This window comes from Anser anser (assembly GCF_964211835.1).
Source record: "Anser anser genome assembly, chromosome: 23".
Lineage (NCBI taxonomy): Eukaryota > Metazoa > Chordata > Aves > Anseriformes > Anatidae > Anser > Anser anser.
The window spans coordinates 3,241,630-3,258,384 of NC_139744.1; the positions used below are offsets into that span (position 1 = coordinate 3,241,630).

General features: G+C 67.1%; 2 protein-coding genes across 3 annotated transcripts; one reads left to right on the forward strand and one right to left on the reverse strand.

Annotated features, from left to right (window-relative positions):
- The first annotated feature begins 7,494 nt into the window (after positions 1 to 7,494).
- Positions 7,495 to 9,616, forward strand: TMEM92 (transmembrane protein 92). The gene is made up of 3 exons (XM_083809689.1): positions 7,495 to 7,958; positions 8,157 to 8,376; positions 9,082 to 9,616. Exons 2-3 carry the CDS (start codon positions 8,161 to 8,163, stop codon positions 9,184 to 9,186), a joined length of 321 nt encoding a protein of 106 aa, XP_083665815.1. The 5' UTR covers positions 7,495 to 7,958; positions 8,157 to 8,160; the 3' UTR covers positions 9,187 to 9,616.
- A 200-nt stretch (positions 9,617 to 9,816) lies between these two features.
- Positions 9,817 to 16,718, reverse strand: LOC310885587 (all-trans-retinol 13,14-reductase-like). Of its 2 annotated transcripts, XM_083809107.1 has the most exons (12): positions 15,948 to 16,718; positions 15,645 to 15,915; positions 15,330 to 15,512; positions 14,236 to 14,465; positions 13,428 to 13,623; positions 12,715 to 12,912; positions 12,499 to 12,624; positions 11,759 to 11,897; positions 11,573 to 11,682; positions 11,173 to 11,339; positions 10,427 to 10,586; positions 9,817 to 10,065 (listed from the first exon to the last, which is right to left on the reverse strand). In XM_083809107.1, exons 2-12 carry the CDS (start codon positions 15,811 to 15,813, stop codon positions 9,920 to 9,922), a joined length of 1,824 nt encoding a protein of 607 aa, XP_083665233.1. In that variant the 5' UTR covers positions 15,814 to 15,915; positions 15,948 to 16,718; the 3' UTR covers positions 9,817 to 9,919. The 2 variants fall into 2 exon arrangements, with proteins under 2 accessions (XP_083665233.1, XP_083665232.1); XM_083809106.1 differs by having other exon boundaries at positions 15,330 to 15,915.
- Between the last annotated feature and the right edge of the window lie 37 nt (positions 16,719 to 16,755).

A 16,755-nucleotide genomic window follows, 5' to 3' on the forward strand; every position in this document is an offset into this window, starting at 1 on the left:
CCGCGGGCAGCACAGCGCCCATACAATGGCCGGCACCGTGCCCATACCATGGGCAGAATGGATCCCATACCCCACAGGCAGCACCAAGCCCATACCATGGGCAGCACCGTGCCCACACCGCGGGCAGCACCGTGCCCTCCCCGCCGTGCCGGGGCAGACCCAGCCCCGTGCTCCATCCCCCGGCGCAGGGCAGGAGGGAGCCCCCGGCCCTGCAGGGCAGGAGGAGCCGCGCAGCCGGTGCCGGCTCTGCAGGTGCTGCGGGGCCCCGTGGCTGCACCTCGGCAGGTCAGGGCGAGCCGGAGGAGCCTCTCCCACCCCTGCCCGCGGGCACGGCATGGGGGGGCCATGCTTCCGCGGGGACGGCAGCGACCACAGGCCCAGGCACGTGGGGACACCCGGGGTGCCCGCCCCGAGGTCGGGGGCACAGCACCGCTGCTGGGGGCACCCCACGGGCATGGTCCCCAAGGCAGGAAAGGATGGGACTTGGGGGGCAGAGAGGGAATAAAGGGGTTTTGTGGCGAGAGCTGAGCGTATTGCTTGCACGGTTTGTTGGTGGCGCTGTTAAATGTCCCCCTTGGCCAAGACGCAGCCACGCCTCTCTCCAGCTGCGTGTCCCTTCCAGCAGCGCGTCCCTGCACCCATCGATCCCTTTTCCCATCGTCTCTCCATCCAACCAACCATCCAAGCATCCCACTGCTTATCTGCTCTCTATTAATCCATCCCTTCTTCCCTTCCTCCAGCCCTCTCTTCATCCCTCCATCCCTTCTGTCCCTCCATCCCTCCCTGAATCCCTCCCTCCGTCACCCCCTCGCTGCAGCCAGGCCCCAGTCACACATCCCCCGGCCCCCCATCGCCCAGCCCTGCCCGTGGCAGCACCTCGGGGTGCTTCCAGCTGGAGCAGCCTCTGGCTCCCATCCCCGGAGAGCTGCCAGCAGCTGGCTGGGTGCTGGCCGAGCTCCCCGCGCGTTCCTGCTCCAACTCTGGCCAGGATGAGGGCGATGGGGATGGGGACGGGGATGAGGATGGTCCAGACCCACCAGGATCAGATGCTCAGCCCTCACTGCTGGTTCTGGAGGTGTAGTGTGGATTCTCTGACAGCTACTAGGGGCTTGAGCACCTCCTGCCCCCCCCCTCAGCTCCTTGGACCCCAAACCAGTCACCCGCAGGCCACAGAGCACATCAGGCATTGAAATTCTGATCGGTTGGGCTGAGTGGAGAGAAGCAGCTCCTGGGGTGCTGGCAAAGTGCTGGGGCTTCCCTGGGAGTCCCCGGAGCTGCGGGGGGGGGGAGAAGGGTCCCCGTTCCCCGTCCCTCAGGGACCAGGATGCTCCGGTACCACAGGGTCACAGCGAGCACCCCAATTCCTCAGCGCACCCCTCCAGTGACAAGGAGACATCCCAAAGGGACACAAGTCTGGGGGTCAGGGGGGCTCTGTTTGTGACCCCCAGTGAAGCAGGACGTTTAGCTCAGAGCCGCACCAGGGCTGAGGGAAGGGGATAGAGGAGGCTGCATCTGCGTGCGTGCAAGTTCTACCTTCAGCTTCTGAGCATTCAACCCCTGCACATGCAGCCCCTGCACATGCAAACCCTGCACACGCAACTGCTGTGTGAGCAATCCTTGCACATGCAACCCCTGCACATGCAACCCCTGCACATGTAGCCCCTGCACATATGCACCCACACACGCATGCAACCCCCATGCACGCACATGAGTGTCCCAGGCAGCACCAGCCCCACGCCCGTGCCACACGTGCACACTCAGGGCCGTGCACACCACATGCCCCACGCAGGCCACCTCCTGCCACCTCCATCCCTGCTCCGATATCCCCATCCCAGCGGGGGGACAGGGCCCCAAGACCCCTCTCTGCTGTGCTGCAGCTGCTCCCCCGGTGCCGGGTGGGCCGCACGGCCAGGCGTTGCGCATCGGCCGGCTACCATCCCCGGCGGCCGGGTGCCAAATTCCTCCGCCCACACAGGAAGCCGTCGGCGCGCTCTCAGCACTCTGCACCGGGGCCAGGCCGGCCAGAGGGATGCGAGCAAGTGAGGAAGGGCTGGAGGAGAGAAACCAGGTCAGCCCTGAGCCGCCAGCGTCACCCTGGCACGCAGCAGCCGGCTCCTTCGAGGAAGCAGGGCGAGGATCCGGCCCCGGTGACGTCCCCTCCGGCGCGCACGGCATGCGCCTGGCCGGCGCTCGCTCACTCGAGGAACCACCTCGGCCCCGCTGTGGGGTGAGCCCCAAACAGGGGGCACCCGCATCCCCAGGGGTCTGGAGGGGCTGGGAGTAAAGAGGGGACTTCGAGGGGAGCCACTGCCCCAGGCTGTTTTGGCTGCTGGTGCCCGGGAGCCTCAGCCTGTGCTGCAGCAGAGGGGAGCAGAAGGGCTGGGGCTGCAGCGACGCCTGCGCTGCCTCTGAGTCATGGGCCCATCCCCGGGCATGGCTCCATCCCGGGGTTGTGCTCCTGTCCCAGGGTTGTGCTCCTGTCCCTGGGTACCTTCCCCATCCCTGGGTACCTCTCCCATCCCTGGGTTGTGCTCCTGTCCCTGGGTACCGCTCCTGTCCCTCGGTACCGCTCCTATCCCTGGTTCTGCTCCATCCTTGGTACTGCTCCATCCCCACTACCCCTCCATCCCTGGGTACCACCCCAAACTCTGGGGTGCAGCTCCATCCTTTGGCATCGCTCCATCCCTGGGTACCACTCCCATCCCTGGGTCATTCTCCTGTCTCTGAGCGATGCTCCCACCCCCAAATTGTGCTCCCATCCCCAAATTGTGCTCCCATCTCCACGCCATGCTCCCATCCCCAGGTCATGCTCCCAGCCCTGGGTGACGCTTCCCTCTCTGAGTGATGCCCCCATACCCAAATTGTGCTCCCATCCTGGGTACCTCTCTCATCCCTCGTTCCTGCTCCATCCTTGATTAATGCTCCTGCCCCAGGTGCAAACCCTGCTCCGTCTCCCTGCCATAAATGCACCTTCCCACCCACCCCCTGCCCACAGCCAGGCCCACGGGGAATCTCTCTTTTCTCGTGCTCTCCCTTCTCCTCCCCTCCTCCCAGCCGCCTTTCAAACACAAACACGGAGCAGTGGAAAATGTGACCGCCGCGGAGCTGCAGATAACTCGGGGCCGAGCTGTGGCCAACTGGAACAGCAGAGGCTTGGCTGCAGCCCCGGCTGGAGCAAGCAGTGGCCGGGGGGGGCCGGGGGACCCGGCGGGGGACAGTGCGGGACTCCCTCGCGCCTCGCTCCCTCTGCTCTCCTGGGTTTCCACGTCACTGCTGGCCGGCCTGGCACTGCTCCGGCCCCAGCAGCTTCCCCAGGGGCCGGATCCAGCCGAGGAGGAGGCTGCGGGGACCCCGGCCTGGGGGGAACGTCCTTAGGATGGGGATCCCAGGGGTGGTGGCGTGGGCGTGGGATGGATGGAGCTACCAGGGGTGGTGCTGAGCGAGAAGGATGGAGATGCCCGGAGGTGGTGCCTGGATGAGGATTGAGATGCCCAGGGGCGGTGCTGGATGGACAGGCTTGGGGTGCCCAGGGATGGTGCTGGATGAGAAGGGTGGAGATGCCCAGGGATGGTGGCACACAGGCAGGATGATGCAGCACAGGGGTGGTGTCTGGATGGAGATGGAAGCACCCGGAGATGCTGCCAGATGGGCAGGTTGGAGGAGCTCAGTGCTGGTGCTGGGTGGGCAGGATGAAGACACCATCCCAGGGATGACGCCTGGACGAGGACCAAGGTGCCCAGGGATGGGGCCAGATGAGAAGGATGGAGCTGCTGTGGGCAGGATGGAGAGGCCCGGGTGCGGTGCCAGATGGGCAGGATGGAGAGGATGGTGCTGAACGAGAAGGACGGAGATCCCAGGGGTGGTGGCACTTGGACAGGACAGATGCCAGGGATGGTGGCTCTTGGACAAGACGGGGATGCCACAAATGGTAGCACATGGGCAGGACGGAGATGCCAGGGAGGGTGGCACTTGGGCAGGACAGATGCCAAGGACAGTGGCACTTGGGCAGGATGGGTGCCAGGAACCATCCCTCGTGGCCGCAGTGGTGCCCGCGGCAGCCCAGCAGCGGTGATGCCCACGGGAGCACGACGGAGCCCCGGCCCCGGGCAGCCCAGAGGTGTGTGGGCTGGGAGCAGCAGCGGTCGGAGCAGCCCGTTTGTTTCTCATTAGCGGCTCTTGGCAGGAGCTGTGGAAAAAATAGCTTCAAACAGCAGAGCTGGAAGGGAAAAGGCTGGGCCGGAGGGAGGGGAGAGGGGCCACGGTGGGGAAGGGGGCGCAGGGCCAGGCGGGGTGCGGGGAAGGGGCTGGGGGGACGGTGGCCCGTGTGGGTGCGGAGACAGGGAAGGGGACAGGGTCCCCATGGTGGCATCCTGTTCCCCAGGGAGCAGCTGCTGGGGAGCTCGAGCACACATGTGTGTTGGTGTGTGCTTCTGTGCGCTCGTGTGCACGGGGCCGGCGAGCCCCGCGTGTGCGCGCACACCCGGTGGTGTGAGCATTGCCGGGGAGGGGACAGGACCCCAGGAGGTTCCTCGCAGCACCAGGGCCGATTCTCACGTTTTTGGGGACGGCGGGAGGCCCCAAGCCGCTTACGCAACCGCGTGTCTGCGAGCTTCGACGAGCGCCGCCAAGTCCCCCGAACACGAGCGGGGGGAGAGCAGGGCAAGGACCGCCGCGAGCTCGGCCCTGTTGCTCCTGCTCCGTGGCACTGTGGCTTGTCCCCGATGCCGTGGTGGTGCCAGGGTGGCACCGGTGCCACACGGCCTCTCCCTAGGGCTGGGAACCGGCAGCGTTGAGACGGGGTCATCTGGGGACAGCGCCCGGGCATGCCGCTCGTCCCCACGGATGGGGCCGTGCCAATGGGAGCTGGTGGCACCGTGGCAGCGGGCACACAGACACGGTCCCCATGGGTGTGGGGACACCTCAGCGTGGCCGGGAGGAGGTCCCCGCGTGCCCCTCGCCGTGTGGCATGCACGCTCGGTGTGCGCGTGCAGCCCTGTGTGTCGGTGCACGCAGGGGGCACACGCGTGGCCCCGCAGGTTTGGCACAAGTACGTGGCCGCCGGGACCCACCTGGCTATTTCTGCCTCCCGCCTGGCTTTAATTCTACCCTGGCTGCTGCTGGCGTGTAATTAGGAGCCCAAAAAAAGGCCGGCAGCCTCCCCGGGCACTGTGTAATCTGCGGCAGCGCATGGACACGCAGCGCTGCGGCCCTGGGGAGGGACCGGGGCACTGGGGGGGGGGGCAGCAAGCACCCATAGTCCTGTCTGGGTGTCCCCCCACAGCCGGTGCTGCCAGGACACCCCTGGGCTGGAGGGGGCCGCAGACTGCCTGGGGGGCTCTGCTTTGGGTTTATAATATTGGGGGGTGTTGAAAATGAGGGCCCCCACCACAGCAGCCCCAGTTTGGGGACCTGCCGGCAACCCTGTGGGAGGGGGCACAGGAGGACGCATGGCGGCAGTGCCTTCATTAAGCCCCTGAGCCAATTAGCCCAGCAGAGCCACCCCATGCACCCCCCCAGCAAAACCCCCGCTCCCTGGGTGCCAATAAACCCCTTAAGGGGATGATCCTGCTTAAGGCAGCACCGGGCGGGCAGGGCGCTATAGCACCCACGGGTGTCACCTCCGCTCCCTGCTTGGTGTCACAGCAAGGACATCGCCACTGCCCCCTTGTCCCCTGGCTCCCCACATGCTATGGGTCAGCCCCACGCTGCACCCCCAAATGGCTGCACCCCCCCCACCAGCACCCCTTGGGTAACTCACCTGGGTGCACGGCCCCTGCCCGTGTCCCCGTGGCCCCCAGCTCACCTGCTGGGGGGCACGGCATGGGGCAGCCCCGTGGCCCGGCCCCCAGCCCCACGGCAGCCCCGGTGCGGGGCTGATCGGCTTTGGAGAGCTTAAGGTCCTGAGCCGGTGGCTTCACGCCTGCGAGGAGATCCCGCTCCTTCGGCCTCGCCGCCGTCACCTCGCCCGACCTGGGGACGCGGCTCCAGCGGGGCACGACCAGAGGGTGTGCAAGACGTGGCACCCCTGTACCACCCCAGGTGCATCCCATGGCACGCCCTATGTCACCCCAAGCATCCCCTGTGCCACACCACGTACATCCCATGACACCCCCTGTGCCACCCCAAGCACTCCCTGTGGCACCCTGCGTGCATCCCGTGCAACCCCGTGCCACCCCATGTGCATCCCGTGCACCCCCGTGCCACCCCAAGCACCCCCTGTGCCACCCCCATGCACCCTGCATGCGTCCCATGCACCCCCCGTGCCCCCCCGTGTGCATCCCATGTCATCCCCTGCACCACCCCATGCACCCTGCATGCACCCCAAGACACCCCCTGTGCCCCCCTCCCCACACCCAGAGCGTGCACCGCACACTCACTCACACCTGCGTGCACACACACACTGCTGTGGGCACACACACGTCGCACGCACCACATGCATCATGCACCTGTGCATGCCCCCCCTTCCATGGACATCCCCCCCCCATCTGCATTTTGGGTTTGGGGGTGCTGGCAACCCCCGGGCCCCCCCGTGCCACCCAGCCACGCTCCTGCTCCATCGTGGTCCGCAGCAGCTCCCACGGGCACAGCCTGACCCCCCCACCCCAAGGCTGGCAGTGGCTTGGTGCGGGGAGGAGCAGAGCTGCTGGGGCTGGGGGGTTTGGGGGGGGAAGGACCCCCCCCAGACAGCCCCGGCCCCGCTCCAGCTCCCACGGCCGGGGACACGTGGCCTTTCCCTCTGCCAACGGGAACCACCCGTCCCTTGGGAACTGGAGCAAAAAGCCTGGAAATGCCCCAAAATCCACCCGTGCCCAGCGAGGAGGTGGGTGGGTGACACCCCCCCCCAGACCCAGCCTGCAGGGCTCAGGACCCCCCCCCCCGCTGTCACCAAAACATCCCACAGGGCCACTGGGAGCAAACGGGGCACCCCCTGGTCCCGGCATCCCCCCCCCCCCCAGGCTGCCCCCCACAGCCCCTCCGAGCCCCAAGGTGGGGGCAGCAGGAACCAGCTCGGGAGCACCCCAAAATCCTTCCCCCCCCCCCCCCATGCAAAGCCAAACCCTGAGACCCCAAAAACTGGAGAGGGGGATTCTGGATGGGAAGATCTGGGGGCGTTTGGGGGACAGAGGGGGAAATGGGGGGCAGCGGGAGGGGGCAGCACCATGGGGTGGGGTGGCAGGGATGGGGATGGGGACAGGGATGGGGACGGGGACGGGGACAGGGACAGGGACACGGGGACAGGGACAGGGACGGCGCTGGGGCTGCCACATCAGCAGCAGGGAAGGGAACCAGCGCCCGCAGCTGGGAGCCAGATGGGGTGGGGACGGCGCCAGGAGGGGGGCAGCGGGGGGGGGCGGGGGCACCCCGAGGTGTCCCCATGGGTGGGGACCCCCCGGGGGGGGAGGGCATGGGGACACCCCGCTGAGCACCCCCCGGCCCTGGTCTCTGAGCTCCCTGGCCCTGAAATGGGGGGGGGGGGGGGAATGGAGGGAGGGAGGGAGGGCCTGAGGAGGGAGGGATGGACGGAGGGATGGACCGGAGGAGGGTGGAAGAATGGACGGATGGACGGAAGGATGGATGGACGGAAGGGTGGACGGACGGACAGACACACAGACGGACAGACAGACCTGAAGAGAACCCAAGCACGGAGCGCTCCCCGCAGACACAGCCCCCTCGGTGCCCTCTTTTGGGGTCGTTCCCCAAGGGGGGTGGGGTGTAACAACAGCACCCCTCATCTCAGTCCCACCCCAACCACCAAACCCATCCCCACCCAACTCGCCCCAATTCACCCCATTCCGGACACCCCACCCCCCACCCCCCCACCCATCCCCACCCAACGCCCCCACCCAGGGCGAAGTCTGGCCGGGGAGGCGCGGCGGGGCAGGGCGCGGGGTGACCCGCACTCACGGGTCCAGAGTCCGGCGCGGGCACGGCGGTGTCGGGGATGCCAACGCGCCGGGGTTCGTCCCCAAACCCCCGGGGGGGTGGCGGTGGCCGGGGTCACCGGGGTGGAAGGGGGGCGGTAATGGGACGGGGAGGCTGGGAGGGATCCTTTGGGTGAAAGAGGGTGCTGGAGAGGGGGGGCGGCCGGCACCCCAGGGTGGCGGGGAGCGGGGGCGACCTGCCTGCCGCCGGCACGCGCCTCTCGGTGTCCCCAGGACCATGTTCTTCATCATCATCGTCATCTTCATCTCCATCATCTTCCTCATCATGATCTTCCACATCTGCCGCAAGCTCTGCCACGACGAGCCCGTGCACCCCCCCGCCTACAGGGACCCCCAGTCCCCCGCGCCCCCCCCGCTTGGCCCCATGCCCGCGCTGCCCAGCCTGCCCGGAGCGGGCATCCCGGTGGGCCTGGAGCCCCCGCCCTACAGCGAGGTGGGTCCTGCATGGCCAGGGGGGTGGGCACCGGGTGGGGGGGGGGGGGGGGGCTATGGGGTGGGACAGTGGAGTGGTGGGACTATGGGGTAGTGGGTGCTGGGGTTGTGGGGTGGTGGGTGCTGGGGCTATGGGTGCTGGAGTTATGGGGTTGTGGGTGCTGGGGCTATGGGGTGGTGGGTGTTGGAGTGTTGGGTGCTGGAGCTATGGGGTGATGGGTGCTGGAGTTATGGGGTAGTGGGTGTTGGGGTTATGGGTGCTGGATGGTGGGGCTATGGCGCAGTGAGTGGCAGGGCTATGGGTGCTGGGGCTATGGGTAGTGGGTGCTGGGGTTATGGGGTGGCAGATGCTGGGGCTATAGGGTGATGGGTGCTGGAGCTGTGGGTGCTGAGACTATGGGTGCTGGGGCTATGGGATGGCAGATGTTGGGGCTACGGATTTGGGGGTCCTGGGGTTATGGGATGGCAGGCGCTGAGGCTAAGAGGCTCAGGAAGGCATGGGGGGGGACCATGGGGGCCACAAGCCACCCCCGTGCCGGGCACCCAGCCCCTACACCCAGGTGCTGTGCCATTGCCCAAGGTGGGAACCCCAAGGTGGGGACTCCTTGGGGAGGGGGGACTGGCATGGGCACCCTCCTGCCCCCGAGGACCCTGGGGTCCCAGCAGCCCCCCCCACACCCTCCACTGATCCCCTCTCGCCCCCCAGGTGACGGCGAAGCCCTTCCTCTACCCGCTGCCGCAGGGGCCGTGCCCCGAGTGCGGCCACAACCCCGAGCCTCAGCACGCCCCCCTCCCCCAGACCAACTTCTAGGGGGGACACCCCCAGCACCCCCACGGAGACCAGCAGCTCCAGGGACAGCATGGGGACATCTCCTGGGGCCAGCAGTGGCCCCGGCTGCAGAGGGGCTCCCTGCACCCCTCACTGGGGGGGCACCCGGATGGTTGCGTCTGTGGCCCCCCAGCTGCCTGGGGCCACACTCCCCAAAGCTGTGCTGCTGGTGCACAGCACAGGGGCTCTCTATTTATTGTTGTAAAAGGACCAAAAGACCTCCCTGCTCTGCTGTTTTGGGGGAGGAGCCGGGGGGGGGGGGGGACCTTGGGCTGGGCAGCTCTGAACCCCCCCATAGTGCCCTAAGGACTTCACCAGCTTGTGGGGCTGGGAGGCACAGGATTGTGCGTCAGCCGGGGCTCTGCCAGCCTGTCCCCATCCCCATCCCCATCCCCATCCCCATCCCCATCCTCATCCCCATCCCCATCCCCATCCCCATCCCCATTCCAATTCCCATCCCATCCCATCCCATCCCATCCCATCCCCATCCCCATCCCATCCCATCCCATCCCATCCCATCCCATCCCATCCCCATCCCCATCCCCATCCCCATCCCATCCCATCCCATCCCATCCCATCCCCATCCCCATCCCCATCCCCACCCCACCCCACCCCAGTAAGAGAAGGACCCAGGCCAGCTGAGAATCCCACTTTATTGAATTGGGATCTCGGTCCCCAGCAGGGGGCTGTCCCCACGAGGGGCGTCCCCAGGCACTCACGCCACTTGCCGGCCCCGGCGCCGCTTGATCTTCTTCTTGAGGAGCAGCAGGTCCAGGTAGAGCACGCGGCCCAGCACCGCAGAGGCGCAGAGCAGCCCCCCATGGAGGGCCCCCGCCAGCCCGCAGCTGAACACATCCTGCCCTGGGGACGAGCCCACGGCTGGGACGTGGCCACCACAATGGGGGGACGTGGCCACCGCCATGGGGAACATGGCCACCACCGTGGGGGACGTGGCCACCGCCATGGGGAACATGGCCACTGCCATGGGGGATGTGGCTACTACCATGGGGGGACACAGCCACCACCATGGGTACATGGTCACCACCACATGGGGACACGGCCACCACCATGGGGGACATGGCCACTATCATGTGGCTCTGCCACTTGGCCACCACCCTCAGGGCTCTGCCTCCTGCCTAGAGCTGGGCATGGGGATAGGGGACACAGAGATAGGGGACACGGGGACAGGGGGACATGGGGACACAGGGACAGGGCCCCTTACCAGTCAGGTAGAGGTTCTTCACGGGCGTCTCGGCTCTCATGGCGGCCACCACGTCCGGGGTGAAGCGGCCGACATCGTGCTCGGTGCCGTACATCTCGCCGCGGGGCGCCGCCAGGTAGTGCTCGTTGGTGAGCGGCGACGCCGCCTCCACGAACTCCACCTGCCCAGGGGGGCACGGGGGGGGTGCACAGGGAACACCAGGGGGCACGGGGAACACCGGGGGAATGAGGAACACCGGGGGCACCAGGCATGCCGGGGTGCACACAGGCAGGGCAAACCCCCCCCACCAAAGAGCAGGTCCCATGCTGGGTCCAAGCCCACCACACAGGGCACCCCATTCCCAATTGGTAAGCAAATATCACAAGGCACCCCGTTCCCAACGGACACCCCATTCCCACAGGACATCCCATTCCTACAGGGCACCTAAACCCCAGAGGGCACCCCATTCCCAATGGGAACCCCACCCCCAACAGGCACCCCATTCCCACGGGGTACCCCATTCCTAACAGGCACCCCTTTCCCACAGGACACCCCATTCCCAACGGACACCCCATTCCCACAGGACACCAAGACCCCACAGTGCACCCAGACCCCATGTACACCCACATTTCCACCGTGCATCCCACCCCGTGGGGACACCCCACCTCTGAAGGAGCACCCCAACCCCGTGTGCCCCCCAATCCCACGGCCCTCCCCGTCCCCACCACCCCCCAGTTCCCCGGGGATGCCCCCCGCCTGCCCATCACCTTGTCGCGGAGCTGGGGGAAGCGCTGCAGCGCGCGCTCCAGCAGCCGCTGGGCGATGGCCCCCTTGTACTGCTGGTACTCAGCACCCCGGTGCTTGGCGCGGGTGCCGGCCCACTCCTCGAACCACTCGTACCGCGCCATGGTCAGGATGGTCATGCACGAGCGGCCTGCGAGGGGCACGGTGTCCCCACGCTGTCCCCAATGCCCCCCCCCCATGTCCCCTTGGTCCCCATCACAGTGCGCCCCGTGCCGGTGCCACCCCCGGATGCGCCGGTGCCCACCTCGCAGTCACGGCCGTTGGGGTTGAGGAGGTGCTGAGCCAGTGATGCTGAGAGGATGGGAGCCCCGGGCGGGGGGGGGGGGACAACACATGGCACCAGCAGCACCCCCCCGGCCCTACCTGGGTGCCTCTCCTCGTAGGTGGGGTCCTTGGCAGCAGGGAAGGTGATGAACATCATAGCCAGGTTCTCGGGGACATCGTCGCGGTGCAGGGCGGCGTAGCGGGTCATCCTGTGGGCACGGCGTGCGGCACCCGCCCTGTCCCCGTCCCCGTCCCCATCCCACAGCCCCTGGGGGGGGCCCTTACATGGCATCCAAGTCGTTGTGGGGGTAGATCCAGAAGTTGGTGGCGGGCAGGGCCAGCTCAGCCGCGCTGCCCCGCAGCCCCACGAACACCAGGAAGGAGCCCATGCCGTGGCGCACCATGGCCAGGCGGGAGCGGACGCCTGCAGGGACATGGGAGGGCTGGGGACGATGCCACCCCGCTCCCAGAGTGGACACTGGGGACACTGGGGGTAATGGAGGTGCTTGGGACACCAAGGATAATGGGGATGCTGGGGACAATGGGGCTGCTGGGGACACGGGGATGCCAAGGATGATGGGGACACTGTGGGTGTTGGGGATGCTTGGGACACCAGGGATAGTGGGGATGCTGGGGACACTGGGAGTGATGGGGACACCTGGGACACGAGGGATAGTGGGAGTGCTGGGGACACAGGGAGTAATGGGGACACTTGGGACACCAGGGATAGTGGGGCTGCTGGGGCAATGGGGCTGCTGGGGACACATGGGGATGCTGGGGATGCTGCGGGGTGTTGGGGACAATTAGGACACCAGGGATAATGGGGCTGCTGGGGACAATGGGGAGGCTGGGAACACCATGGTCCTTGGGGACTCTGGGGACACTGCGGTTGTTGGGGACGCTTGGGACACCAGGGAGAGTGGGGATGCCAAGGGTGCTGGGGACACTGTGGGTGATGGGGGCACCATGGCCCCCAGGGACGCTGGGGACACCCGGGGACGGTGGGGACACCGGGGACGCCGTACCCGGGAGGCTGCGGAGCTGGGGGGGCAGCAGCTTGCCGAAGGTGTTGAAGATGCCGGCGTCGGAGATGACGATGGGCGCCAAGATCTCCACCTCCTCCTCGCTCGGCCCCTTCTGCATGGCCACCCCTGCCGGGGGGGGGACACACACAGACACGCGACACGGCGCTGTCCCCCTGTCCCCACGCCGTCACCCTCCCCGGGGGCAGGTGCGCTCACCCACGGCGGCGCCAGCGGGCGAGACGAGGACGCGGGTGACGGGGGCGCGCACCAGCACGGCCCCCCCGGCCCGCTCGATGAGGGGCACGGCGTGGAAGGCGATCTCGCTGGCCCCCCCCCGCGGGTACCAGGCGCCCCGCTGGTAGTGGTGCACCATCAGCACGTTGATCAGGAAGCTGGAGTCCCGCGGCGCCGTGCCTGGGGGCGCGGGGGGACCGTGATGGTGGTGGCCGGGGACGTGGGGACGTGCCCGCACAGCTGGCCCCCACCCCAGAGAGGGGCAGCCATCCCCTATCGTGACGCGAGCCTCCCCTTTCACAACACAAGCCTCTCCTGTCGCGACACAAGCCTCCCCATCATGGTACAGCCCTCTCCTATCATGATGGTGCCCTCTCCTATTGCAATATGGCACTCCCTATCACCACACATCCTCCCGTTATCATGACATGGCCTTCCCCTATCACGATACAGCCCGCCATATCATGATATGGCCCTACCCTACTGCAGCGTGGCCCTCCTGTTTTATGACACTGCCTGGCCTATTGCAGGTCAGCCCTGCCTATCATGATACGGCTCTCCCCTACCACAACGCAGCCCTCTTCTATCGCAGCAGTGCCCTCCCCTGTTGTCATGGTGCCCTCCCTGTTGCGATGGCCCCCTCCCAGCCCCCTCCCTATCACGACAGCCCCCTCCCTATCGCGACGGCGGCTGACCATAGAAGAGGTAGCCGAGGAGAGCGCGCAGGTCCTGGTCAGCTGTCAGCCGGGCCACGGCCTCGCTGTGGCTGGTGGCCGCCATGCGGAAGACGGGCGAGATGCGGTGCACGAGGCCGGTGCGGAGCAGCAGGGCGGCCAGCCACCGCGGCACCATCTTCAGCAGCGCCAGCAGCGCCACGTGCCTCGAGGCCATCTGGGCCAGGAGAGGTCCCCGTCACCCCAGCACGGCCACTGACCCGACACCCATGTCCCCAAACGCCATCACCAGGTCCCCACCACGCTCACCGCTGTGTTCCCGGTGCCACCAGCTGTGTCCCCACAGTCCCCATCGCTCCGGTACCCAATGTGCCCAGTGTTCATATCCCCACCATGACCACCCTTGTCCCCAGCATGCTCATTGTCCTTGTCCCCAACGTGCCTACTGCGCGCGTCCCCACTGTCCCCTTCGCTCCAGTCCCCAATGCACCCAATGCTCATGTCCCCACCATGACCACACTTGTCCCCAGTATGTTCATCTCCCTTGTCCCCAGTGTGCCCACTGCCCATGTCCCCACCATGGCCACCACTTGGGTCCCCAGCAACCCCACCACCTACATCCCCACCACCCATGTCCCCCCCAGTCCACCACCCATGTCCACAGAGCCACCAGTGCCACCCCCTCCACCTCCACACCCCCTCCCAATCCAGCCATGCTGGGGACGTGCCACCTCCCACCCTACAGACAGCAAGGGGACGCAGAAATCGAGGTGACACCCGCCACGCCGGGACCAGGGGGATCCCCGGGGGGGTCCCCAGGGCCTCCCACCTTGGAGAGCCTCATGAACTCCCGGATGGCCTCCTTCTCGGCGGGGAACTGCTCCTCCAGCGCGGCGGCGAAGGCGGCCTTGCCGGCACGGAGCTGGTAGCGGCGGGGACCCAGGGCCACCTCATCGTAGGGGTCGGGCAGGCGCTGCCAGCGGAGCTGCCCGTCCGTCAGCTGGTCCAGCGCCACGCGCAGCATGCTGCCCTCGTGCATCTGCCCCACGTAGTGGATGCCTGCAGGCCCCGGGGGGTCAGCACCCGCGGGGCAGGGGGGGTAGGGCTGTGCCCACCTCGGGGACACGCGGTGGGAGCCCCCCGGCGTGGCAGGTGGGGGGTTTAAGTGTTGGGGCTTCCTGGAGAGGTGTGGAGGGGTGGGCTGCAAGCAGGGCACGCATGCTGCACGCACACATGCACGTTGTATGCAAATGGCATGGTGAATGCACACACAGTGCTTGCACACACTGCATGTGTGTGCACAGTGCATGCACGTGCTGCACACAGCATGCACACATTGCAAGCACGTTGTGCACGCTGAATGCGGACAGTGCACACTCCCTGCGCACACAAATGCTGCATGCAGTGTACACAACATCATGTGCATTGCATAAACACTGCATGCAAACATCGTGTGCACTGCCAACTGCAGACTGCATGCATGTGTGCATACTGCACACGCTGCACACCACAAAAGCACACACTGCATGCAAACAGTGGATGCATCACAAAAACACCACAGATGCTGCACACAGACACACTGCATGAATACATGCTGCACACAAATAGTGCTTGCATGCACTGTGCAAGTGTTTGCGCTACAAAAACTGCAGACATGCACTGCACATACCTGCCTGGTGCAGACTGCAAATGGGCACTGCATGTGCATGCACACGGTGCCTGTGATACACACTGCAGGAACACGCACGGTACACGTAATACATGCACACACACCGCATGTACGTGCAAGCACTGCAAACGCATGCTGCACACACACACGCACCCTGCAACCCTGCGGCACAGCCACACGCGCACACAGGGACGGGGACCTGCACCCCAACGCAGCAGGGACCACCAGAGGGGTGGCAGAGAGGGGGTCCTTACCCACGTCGAACTCGCTGCCCTGCTCCTGGAAGGTGTGGCAGCACCCGCCGGCCTGGTCGTGCTGCTCCAGCACCAGCACCCGCTTGCCCACCTTGGCCAGGGTGCCAGCTGCCGCCAGGCCGCCCATGCCGCTGCCGATGACCACGGCGTCCAGGTCCCGCGGCACGCGCGCGGCGCTGAACCCTGAGCACAGGGCAAATGGGGGGAGTGAGGGCATTGTGCTGCACCCCGCTGCACCCACACAGCGTGCAGCACGCACCCACCAGGGACAGACAGACAGACAAGCAGACAGACTGACGGCATGCCCCCACTCACCCCGCTTCAGCACCCGGTCGCGCGCCCGCTGATCCGTCACCAGCGGCCGGGGAGGGTCCGTGGGGGGCCGGGCGAAGGGGTTGCCAGCAGGGGACAGGAGCCGGTGGGCCACCAGCCCTACTGCCAGCACGCCCAGGGCCAGCAGCAGCAGCAGCAGCATGGCCCACATGGCTGCGGCCGCGCCGTGCAGGTACCGTACCTCGTGGACTTTGCACCTCGCGGACGACGCACCCTATAGGCTCCGTGCCTTAGAGCCCGGCAGTTTATGGACCTGGAGGCTTATGGAGCCGGTGGTTTATGGGCCTGGTGGCTTATGGACCCGGCAGCTTATGGACCTGGAGGCTTACGGACCCGTCGGCTTACAGGCAGAGCCGCTTATAGCCGCGCGAGCCCCTGGGCCCGGCAGCTTACGGACACCCCACCGCCCAGCGCAGCGGCTTAGCGCGGCAGCTTATAGCCACGGCTGCCTAAAGCCGCCCAGCTTACAGGGCCTGCACCCTACAGCGGGGGGGTCCCCAGCCCGGGAGGGGGGGCGCAGCGGGCGCGGCCCCCCCCCCATCTGAACCCCTTGGGGATGGCGGTGGGATGCGGGCCAGAGGACGCGGCGTGGCGGGGTGGGGGCACGCGCGTGTGCATGGGGAGTGCATGCACGGGTGCAACGGGTGCACGTCTGTGCAAGGAGGCAGGCGCACGGCTGGGCACGGGTGTGCACAGCCACCCGCGCACAGCGCGGTGCAAACACACGCGTGCACGCCCTTGCACGCCCAGACACGCGCGGGCACGGCCCGCGCTGCTGCCTGCAGCTCTGCTGACCTCTCCCGGCGGCAGCGAGGAAGGGCCTGCGGGTGCAACGTGACACGCGCACACACCCCCCGTGTGCACACGCACCCCGTGTGCGCACACGGGCATGCACACACACGCACACACACGCACACACACGCACACGGCGACCGCAGCCACCCAAGCAGCCCCGTTGCACACACCCACGTGCGCAGCGACACGCGCACACGCGTGTGTGGCACCCCCCAAACACCCTCTGGGTGCCAAGCGGGGGCGAACCAGCGATCTGCAGAGATGAAACCATCAGCATCAGGTGGGAGAGGGCCACAGG

Coding starts and splice junctions, on each gene's coding strand:
- LOC310885587 (XM_083809106.1), bottom strand. CDS start 15,813: ATGTGGGCCATGCTGCTGCTGCTGCTGCTGGCCCTGGGCGTGCTGGCA. Junction 12,625..12,714: donor GCCCGCTGGCGCCGCCGTGG/GTGAGCGCACCT, acceptor CCCCCCCGGCAG/GGGTGGCCATGCAGAAGGGG. Junction 10,066..10,426: donor GAAGAACCTCTACCTGACTG/GTAAGGGGCCCT, acceptor GCTCGTCCCCAG/GGCAGGATGTGTTCAGCTGC.
- TMEM92 (XM_083809689.1), top strand. CDS start 8,161: ATGTTCTTCATCATCATCGTCATCTTCATCTCCATCATCTTCCTCATC. Junction 8,377..9,081: donor AGCCCCCGCCCTACAGCGAG/GTGGGTCCTGCA, acceptor CTCGCCCCCCAG/GTGACGGCGAAGCCCTTCCT.